Raw genomic sequence first — 9,742 nt, forward strand, 5'->3', positions numbered from 1 at the left:
GCCATTATCTCCTTGTATTAAAGTTAATCTTGTTCGCATTCTGTATAGTTCATGTCTGATACCACGCGCCAGCGTCACGTGTTCATGAGGATTAGGCTAATCATTCCATATAGAAAACATCACAAGTAAAATTAATCAAGTTTATAAAGATAAATATGGGTTTATTATAGCCCACTTACAATTTACATTTCAGAGATCATTACAAATAAATTATTAAATGCTAAAACTGAATACATTTAAATGAACAAACTTGGTGTTGCATTTGCAACCATGTGAAAACAGGGGGTGCTGCAGCCCCCTCAGCACCCCTACTTCCCGCGTCCCTGACATATACAGAAATGTATTTATTTGAAAAGTAACAAACCTGGATAAATTCAAGAGCTGGAAGAGGGTATTTCTCACTTGGCACCATGATAACAGCATTACCCATGGCAACAGCTGCCCCTAGCAAGGACACCAGAGAGAGCAGCGGTTTGGAATTGGGGAGAATCACTCCCAGCACCCCTAAAGCCTCAGGAGTTGACAGGGCGGAACCAGACTGGGGCGGGAACTTTAATGAGATGGACACGTAATTATAAAGCAGGCAAATGAAATCTTGGGTTAATCATTCAAACATTCCAATACTAATTAATAAATAATGTAGGTTCTTACTGGAGTTCCACCCTGCTCTCTATCACAACGTGCAGCCCAATCAGTGAGTCTGGAGACGCTAAGCTCCACTTCTTTCTCTGCCTCTTCTAATGAGATGCCGGTTTGAGTCTGGATCGATACAGCCAAGTCCCGTCTTCTCTTATCTAGACTGTCAGCAAGTGAATAAAGTGACTGAGAGCGTGCAGTGGGGCTTTTCTTCGTCCACCTGTAACAACACAGTAGTTCTGTCACTATTTTATCAAAAAAAAAAAGGTTGACCTAAATTTGTTTTGGTCCATATGTTTTATCCTCATGATAACTTTCTCATATGCTCCTACCCTGGCTGGACCTTAATGGCGGCCTCTACTGCATTCCGGACATCCTTTCTGCCTCCATCTGGGCAGTGAGCCAGTACAGCGCCCCCAGGGGCCAACACTGACCTGCTGCAGCCCGAGTCAGCTTTATGCAACTGACCACCCACGAACTGGTAGTAAAAGCGAGGGACACTGTGAGAGACAGAAAAAGAGAGAAATGGGTCATAGAAGAAGACAAGAGGAGGTCTGAGTTTAGCAGACAGCAGTAGTGGTCATTTAGCCACATTTTAAATACTAAAGGTTAAGTACTAAAAATACAGTAATACTATTAAATAATATAATTGATGTTACACAACTCATCGGTACAGAAAAATAGAAAAAGGGGGAAAAAGGAAAATCAATATCAATTTTGAAGTCAGGGTGCATTTTACAGTATTTTGTGATTTGATTTCTATGGGGCAGAGAGGTAGTTAGTGAAGTGCAAGGAAGTAGTGAAGCATTGTGAACTACAGTACAGGAAGCTGCTCAAAAATGTTTTCCAGCAACACCACAATTCATTTTCAAAGAGAGAGGTGAGTGGAAAGTCCCACACAATTTGCTGCTGGTAGTGTCACTACAATACCAAGAAAATCAATTAAAATATTATGATTTTAGTACAGGGTCATTCCGTGTCAAATTTCAGAAGCTTCCCTGGGTAAAAGTTCAGGTATAGTTTATTTTCTGTGTTCCGTCTTACGCAAGCTTTTCAAAGCACACTGCACTGACTGTGAGCACAGATGAACAAATTACGTCACACGAATTGTCCGCAATCCAGACTCTGTTACTGTCTTCTTGCATTATTGACAAACTATTTTCCTGTTTGACAATGTAAAGCTGCTTTGACACAATCAGTATTGTATAAAGCGCTATACAAATAAAGGTGACTTGACTTGACTAGAATGCGGACAAGAGAAGTATACTTCTGGCTTAAACTGAAAATGGGTCAAATTCAACAACTTGCACTTGGAGCTACATTGAGATCCCCATATCACTGGGATTGAACCATATATGGCCTTAGAAATGAAGATACCAAAGAGGTTTAAGAACCAGAATCTAAAAGGATATTGAGATTTTATTGAAACTTTGCAAAAAAGAACACAAAAAGCATACAATGCAACAATGTTTTTCAACATTGGCATACAATGCAACAAAGATTCCTAAAGACTACAAATTTTACTAACAGAACTATTTTGCTCTATGCCACCTTTCTAAAGTAATTTCCCCCCTTTAATTTGGCTCCAAATCTTTTCATTTTCCAAATTCAAGTCATTTTGACCCCTCTACAGTTCTAAACACTATCTACAAAATAGTGGAATGATCAGTAAATATTCATCCATGACATTAAATACTTCACCAGGAAAAAAATCAAAACTCTGGCTCAGTTGACTACGGAATGACCCTGTAGAAATGAGGTGTTAGTGCTAAAATCTAAACCCAATCTAAATACTTCTCAAGACAGACTTTTGATGATATTTATGTTTATACCAGCTGTAACTAGTCTGTTCACTTTATGACACAAAACCTATATGCACTTTGCAGTTCACCATTAAACTATGAGCCACAACACACCCACCTGGAAGGATCAAATCTTTCAGGTATCATGAATTTGGAAACTGCAGAGCCAAAATCAGCATAGTTGATAGAGCTGGGACTGGAGCGAGGGAAGGAGGGTGAATGTGACGGCCGAAGGAACTGATACAGACCCTTTAGGAGGAACAAAAAGCACTAAAAGGAGTCAGACATTCAAAACTGCTCACCAAACAAGACCATACAACCAATCAGAAATATAGTACAGAAACCCAAAGGAACCGAAACAATGGCATAGACCAGTGTTTCCCAACCGGGGTGCCGCTGTCGAGAGCAGGGGTGCCGTGTAAAAAATTCTTTAATATTTTTAAATTGCTAAAATGTTCAAAAAAGCATCTATTATATAATATCCATTTCTGATGTCGCCAATAATTAGAGATGCACCGAAATTTCGGCTGCCGAAAATTAGTTCACCGCTCAGGTTTCACTTTCACGTGGTGTGACGCTCTGCGAATTATCCCGCTCTATGCGTGTGCGCTCTGCTCAGTCGCTCCACTCCTATACCATTCATGCTCATCAGAACAGCAAAGTCCACTCAAAAATTGAGCCAACAGGAAACATCGATGTAGTACAGTATTGTTTCTGTCTACAATAGCCCTACTGTGTTGTAACATGGTGTGGTATATGGGCAACTCTGGTAACAACATTGAATCCCATTCTCAGTACATGAAACTAAACATGTGACCATAATATACTGTACCTCTCTGCCTCCATCTGTGCAGTTCCCGCTCTCCCTCCGTCCACACAGAGGCAATGCAGGATCCATTACAGAATGACAGTTCACCCACACTGAACCTACACACAGACTATGGAGACAGAAAAAGAGAGGGTGTGAGAGAAAAAGAGATAAAACAAAGGAAGTAAGAGATCAAGATCAAAATGAAATCAAGACAACTGATGGTTGCCCAAGTACTTGATCAAGCATGGATGCACCTCTTTGCAGACTCCAAAGCCAGAGTCAAATCTTCAGTCCAGATGGAGGCCGCCTGACCATAAGGACTGTGGTTTCCTATACACAACCACAGATCACAAAACGTTCAACTTTTCACTTAAAGGCTGGAATACACTACATGACTTTTAAAATCTGAACAGATTTTTAAAACACTAGGCATCATACACTTACCGAGAAGAAGAGTGACAAAGGAGAACTGGCCATCATACACTACACAACTGAGGATCACACACTACCAGACTTTCAAGTTGTTCAGATCACAACAAACTCATGCAGAAACATGCGCTTTGTTGCTAGGAGATGCGTGACAAATGAAAACAATGTGTTCTAAAATCGGTGTGTTCAATGTGTTCTGAAAACATCAAACATGTTTGATATCCTCCGACTGGATGGAATCATAATCTGAAGCTAAAAACAAATCGGAGGCTGTGACCATCATACACTACACGATTTTCTATTAAATCTGTCAACTCAAATCTGCAGACTGACTGGCTCTGACTTTCGGCAACTAGCGTCAACTTCTCCAGACTGTGATAAAGTCTTTATTAATCAGTTCTTATTTTTTTCAGCCTCACCGAGTGTAACTCCTTCAGCAGAGCTCCTGAAGGATATGAGAGGCAGCACAGGGCCTGGAGGAGGTGAAATCACAGACTCGCAGGAAGGAGCCAGTCCACACAGTACAGTAGGGGGGTAGAGAGCACCAGTAGAAGCAGGTGGACATGACTGCATCAGCTACAAGATATGAAACAACAAGAAAACCCAAAGATGAAAGCATTCGTCCAATAAAAGCTTAAAAAAACCATCCTAAAATATTTGGTGACATCTAAACTTAAATGTCCACACACTGTCGCCCCCTGCTGCTGGGCTTCCTGAACTGCAGCCTCTATAAAATTCCTGTCAGTCTCGGTGGCAAGTGGAACACACTTCATCCCAGTCATTCTTAACTTCAGCTTGGCCACAACACTGTCCAACACTGATTCCTGCACACAGAGCACCCACTGGAACTGGACAAGCGAAAGAGAGAAGCAGGCAAAAAGATAATTATTATATTTGTTCTATACATGACAAGTAGTTTAATCAATGAGCACCCCTAGCAGACTATGGCGGTACTGCAGAAGTGCTGTTAACTGGTTTTCTTTTTGAAAATAAGCACTAAAATAAAATAACAAGTAGTATATATTAAATATTAGATACCTAAATATTAAATACATACAGAAATACTGCATAATATTTTCCTAATTTCTTTGCTGAAAACCTTGTAAACTTGTAAAATATATACTGTATATACTAAAATAGTTAAGACTTTTTAAAATATTCTTGATAATAATTTCTTGTGCTTTCCAAGGCTGCATTTTTTAAAATCAAAATACAGTAAAACAGCAATAGTGTGAAATATTGTTACAATTTAAAATAACTGCATTTTTTTTCTTCATACATCTCTTTTCTTCTCGAAGGCCAGCTCTATCACTCCATCCACAGCACTGTCGAGGTCTGCCGAATCAAAGATGATAAAAGTGCACACAGAGCTAAGTGAGAGAGAGAAAGACATGGGGACTCCCCAACCAGCCACTGCTTTAGCCAGGGCTTCTCCAGTATGTTGTCTTCCGCTGTAGGTCAAGTAGTTCACTTGTGGATTTTGAGCCACTTTGGCACCCAGTGATGCTTCACTGCCTGAGACCACATTCAGCACTCCGGCAGGGATTCCAGCCTCCATAAACAGCTGAGCCAACAGAAGGGCAGGAAGAGTGCTAGTCTTGCCAGGCACCACAATAACAGCATTGCCTAGAAAATGAATAGACATGTAAATAAATAATGGTTAAGCCACGGTTTGGTTTGCACCCTCACATCTCATTCAGAAAGGATTACTAGTTTTTTACATTTATGAGTAACAACTTCTAATGAATTAAGCTATTTTAAATAATAAATGTATATACTATTTGTTAAAGCAGGGTTATAATTATAGTTAACTGTAGTTATAACTAAAACTACAAAAAATTGTTACTTAAAATAAAATAAAAATGAACTAAAATAAAATGAAATATAGTCATTTTATTTCAGCTAGTGCCAAGGAAACATTTCTCAGTTAGTTTAACTTAATGTACTAAAACATAAAAAAAATAAATAATAATAATAAAAACAATATAGATATATTTTAAAAACAAAACCAATCAAATGACAAAAACACAAAATGAATAAAACTAACTAAAATTACAATGGAAAATATAAAAAATGTAAAATATTTTATTAATAAAAACTAATAATAATAATAATAATAATAATAATAATAATAAAGGTAAACCAATGAAAAAGGTTTAAAAAATACACCCCCCACACACACAATTTCATAGGGAAGATGTTCAAAACACTGTCAATCAATACTAGGGTCAAGTACAAAATTGATTTTTAAAATTAATTTATAACTTTCAGTATTATCTTTAAATGTGAAACATGTAATTTATGTGCCATTAGGGCTGCATCTGCAACAATGCAATTTTTTGAAAGCACCACAGATTTATTACGGTCAACACAAGTTAACAGATGCCTTAACTGCTGCTGTCTGCAAGTTATTTAAAAAAATAAACAAAAAAATGTTATCTTATTTTTTCTTCTGTTTTTTTATGTCACTTCATTCATCCTTTGAATGTCTGGAGAGTATATGAAACTCAGAAAAGAAAGTATCATATTATTGTTCATATATTATGTATCATATCATGTTTTAAGAGAAAGACTCACCCATAGCTAGAGCTGGCAAAACCTTAAGCAGAAGATAGTAGACGGAACAGTCATCTGAAACAACCACTGCCACAACGCCTAGTGGAGAGACAAAACATGACATGAGACTTACAACCATGCCTCCTACTTACAACACATTTTCTCACTGTCTTCAACAAGTTCTTTCTCTCAGACTCATATACACAAACAAACGCTGGCATACCTTGTGGGATCCACTCAGGCATGAGCGTGTCTCGTAGTTGAGCCCAGCTGGCATAGTACTGGGCCAGTCTAATGAGCACAGCGGGAGAGGTAGAAGACTGAGAGAGCTCGCACAGCTCAGACACACACTGACTGTGTCTTTGCAGGACACTCGCCAACCTGGGGCACAGACATATATTCATAATGATGTAACATGACTATTACTGTGTAGGGCTGGACGATATGGCCAAAATTGATATCACGATATATTTCTTAATTTCGGTCGACACGATATAATTCCGATATCGATATGAACACTATTTATCTGAAATAGAAATCTTTTGTAACATTATAAATGCCTTTATCATGTGATAGGTTAATTATTTCTGTATATTATTTTAAGTTAAGCTCTAGTACTTGAGTAACACTTTGGCTCTTTGGTAACAGCTCAATTCACTCCAGGTTTTGAAGGCTCCAGCTGCAGATGAGGCAGCAGACGCAACATCCTCATCTTTAGCACAAACAGTGCTGCAGACCACCGCTGCTGTACAAAGACAGGAGGAGGGCAGGAGAAGATATCTTATCATTACATGACAGATTATATAACAGATATGCACTTAAGGAAAAGATCAAATAATGCATACCTTTGGAATCAGTCACATCATGGGTCTGTCTATCTGCAGGGCTGAAAAATTTCCCATCAATGAAGAAGCCAAGAACGCGAGAGTGTTTCACCAGCCATGACTGAGAGAATGACACAGAAAATGGACATCTTCCAGAGAGTTTGTGTTTCAGTGGAATGAATATCTCACACAAATTGGACAGCAAGGGTGACATTACACTTTAAAATTAAGAACTGAAAATTCTAATTTCTCTGATGATTCAAACAACAAGCATGTTTGATTTACAAACTGTAGTTTGGTTGTTCCACCTCTCTGAGAGAACCAATAGAGTGGCTTTGTGAAAACAGGGTGAAGGTTGCAGTAGATCATTCATAGAACATATGGCTCTCACAAAATACATGAACAGCTAACTATATTGAACTCTGCTCACAGCACTTAAAAGTGTAGTTTACAAGAAAATTAAATGTACTTATACTAATGTTGTTCCAACCTGTATAACTTCTCTTTGGCTTTTTATGTGTGATATAAGACATATAAACATTGACAAGCTCAGTCACCTTTCACTTTAATTGCATGGCAAAAATATGCCTAAAGTTGGTGACTAAAGCTGTCACTTGGCAACTGCCTAAGATGTTATTTTGAGATGAGAAGAAAAACGTCATATGGACTTGGTACATGTTAAGGATGTGTAATGAGTACATTTTCATTTTTAAGTGAACTCGTTTGAGACATCCATAGTGTTTTAATGCAAATTTACAGCAAGAGGACAACAAGCGTCTTGTCACATGCTTTTCTCGTGAGCTGTCTGCATCCTAATGTACGGCCACATGTAAACCATTTACACATTGGGTGAAAAGGTGGCAGTATGCTCTGACGCTTTAAACGATACATAAGTAACAAACGGACGATTCAATGTATTAAAATGCATTTAAGATACAAAGTTAATTTACCCGAGGAATCAGCGCTTTACCTGTGCAGTTGCCGTGCTAGTGCTGGATGGTCCATACTCCATATTTTGAAAGATGTCGTGCACAGTCTTTGTCGAAGTACCTGCCATAACAATTTAACCTATAGAAATAATAATTGTTACTGACTTCTGAAAAATATGCCAATTCAAAATAAAATAATAATACAGAGTGTGCAGTGATTCTATCACTTGATTACAGCGATCAAATGTGCAAAGCTGTCCAGTACTAACTACAACAACAAGCAGGACCTGACGAATTATATAGATCGCAAGAAAAAACGTAAGTAAACATTAAACAATTCAAAAGAGCACTCAACGTGAGTTTTCAAGTCTGGGCTGGTATTTCTTCCTGTGTTATTGTGTTGCCAGATCGCGCAAGGTATAATAGCAAGCCGCCAAAAAAGCGAAGATGAGCGAACCTTGTTTTTTCCCCCGATTTGACGAAATGCCTGGATGGAACACCATAAAAAAGAAAAGAAAAGAAAAGAAAAAAACATAGATTGCATAAACATAGTTTTATCAAGACTACATTGCAAGTTGTTGCAAAATAGTGTCTTTTTTCAGTAATTTTATTCTAAATTAGGCTACTTTTAAAGTAATAAAATATACTTTAAATAATTAGAAATTAATTACATGGAAAACACACAACCCATTACTGCCTGTATTTATAAGTAAACTATGAACAAAGAATCCCAGAGACGCTTATAATAAGTGGACATGGCAACACTAGTTGTTGTCGACGTCAACCTAAACTCCATTAGATCATACTTGGACTAAGACAGCAGAGGAACTCATCATCATTCACAAAAATAGACTGAGCTGTCACTACAATAAGTAATACGTTAAAAAAATGCACAGGACTTTATAGTCGTTAAATGGCATAGATATCAGATGGACGAGTCAGTGATTTCAGGAAGGCGTCCATACTTGCCATCTTGAAGGTTACGTCATCGATGTTGTCCCAGTTCAGAAAAGTACCCATTATAACATTGGCAGTTATTCATCGTAAGGCGTACATTACTGTAACTCATTTATCATTTTGGAATGCAGTGGTAACATTTCTGACATGAGGCGACCTCAATGACGTAGGCGGCCGACATAAGTGACCTCCGGAGGGCGCAGCCACACAGAAGTTGTTCTTGAACTCCACAAAAGTTGAAGTAGCCTGCTGAAATAGGGTGGTATTCCCCATAGCTACACCCAGCCGAAAACATTACCTGAAACACTAAATAACATCAACAGTAATATATATATAGATATATTTTACTGATATGGCTTGCGAAGTCTCGCTGGGTAAGTGGCTGTGTTTGCTTAGTGCTCTTTAAGCGATCTTAGATGTTTGTTACTGATGTTTCTCTTCGCTCTACAGATGACCAGATTGGAGAAGCACTCTTAATCGGGTACGTTTCACTTTGTAAACTTGTGATGTCGTTGTATGCAGCATTTTAACTTCATCATCCACGGGGATAGTTTTAGTCAACACTGGAATAGATAGACTGAATAGATGGTGCATTATGGGGCTGAAAGTCATTAACCTGAAGATATACAGAGAAAGAACCACCAGTGTTGGGAAGGTTACTTTGGAAATGTAATAGGTTACAGATTACAAGTTACCCTACTTAAAATGTAATAAGTAGTGTAATTTTTCAATTACTTTATTAAAGTAATGTAACTGATTACATTTGATTACTTTTTGATTACTTTTCTAAATTTCTAA

At 38.0% G+C, this 9,742-nt stretch overlaps 2 protein-coding genes across 3 annotated transcripts in view; one reads left to right on the top strand and one right to left on the bottom strand.

Annotated features, from left to right (window-relative positions):
• aldh16a1 (aldehyde dehydrogenase 16 family, member A1) overlaps positions 1 to 8,394 on the bottom strand; it is a 9,713-nt gene extending 1,319 nt beyond the window's left edge. Inside the window, exons 1-15 of one of the 2 annotated variants that reach the window (XM_016541709.1) lie at positions 8,343 to 8,381; positions 8,029 to 8,126; positions 7,080 to 7,179; positions 6,853 to 6,979; positions 6,458 to 6,615; positions 6,256 to 6,333; positions 4,958 to 5,304; positions 4,368 to 4,526; positions 4,098 to 4,254; positions 3,504 to 3,579; positions 3,271 to 3,376; positions 2,557 to 2,687; positions 969 to 1,136; positions 652 to 856; positions 365 to 550 (exon numbers count right to left, since the gene is read on the bottom strand). In XM_016541709.1, the coding sequence (XP_016397195.1) occupies positions 365 to 550; positions 652 to 856; positions 969 to 1,136; positions 2,557 to 2,687; positions 3,271 to 3,376; positions 3,504 to 3,579; positions 4,098 to 4,254; positions 4,368 to 4,526; positions 4,958 to 5,304; positions 6,256 to 6,333; positions 6,458 to 6,615; positions 6,853 to 6,979; positions 7,080 to 7,179; positions 8,029 to 8,115 (2,085 nt within the window). In that variant the 5' untranslated portion in view covers positions 8,116 to 8,126; positions 8,343 to 8,381. Of the gene's footprint in view, positions 1 to 364; positions 551 to 651; positions 857 to 968; positions 1,137 to 2,556; positions 2,688 to 3,270; positions 3,377 to 3,503; positions 3,580 to 4,097; positions 4,255 to 4,367; positions 4,527 to 4,957; positions 5,305 to 6,255; positions 6,334 to 6,457; positions 6,616 to 6,852; positions 6,980 to 7,079; positions 7,180 to 8,028 lie in introns of both variants that reach the window. The other variant, XM_016541710.1, reaches the window with a different exon arrangement.
• A 560-nt stretch (positions 8,395 to 8,954) lies between these two features.
• Positions 8,955 to 9,742, top strand: part of LOC107730775 (apoptosis regulator BAX-like) — a 6,442-nt gene continuing 5,654 nt past the window's right edge. Inside the window, exons 1-2 of the mRNA XM_016541711.1 lie at positions 8,955 to 9,318; positions 9,395 to 9,425. Of these exons, the coding sequence (XP_016397197.1) occupies positions 9,297 to 9,318; positions 9,395 to 9,425 (53 nt within the window). The 5' untranslated portion in view covers positions 8,955 to 9,296. The remainder of the gene's footprint in view (positions 9,319 to 9,394; positions 9,426 to 9,742) is intronic.

This window comes from Sinocyclocheilus rhinocerous, unplaced genomic scaffold (genome assembly GCF_001515625.1).
Source record: "Sinocyclocheilus rhinocerous isolate Xijiao unplaced genomic scaffold, SAMN03320098_v1.1 scaffold549, whole genome shotgun sequence".
Classification (NCBI taxonomy): domain Eukaryota; kingdom Metazoa; phylum Chordata; class Actinopteri; order Cypriniformes; family Cyprinidae; genus Sinocyclocheilus; species Sinocyclocheilus rhinocerous.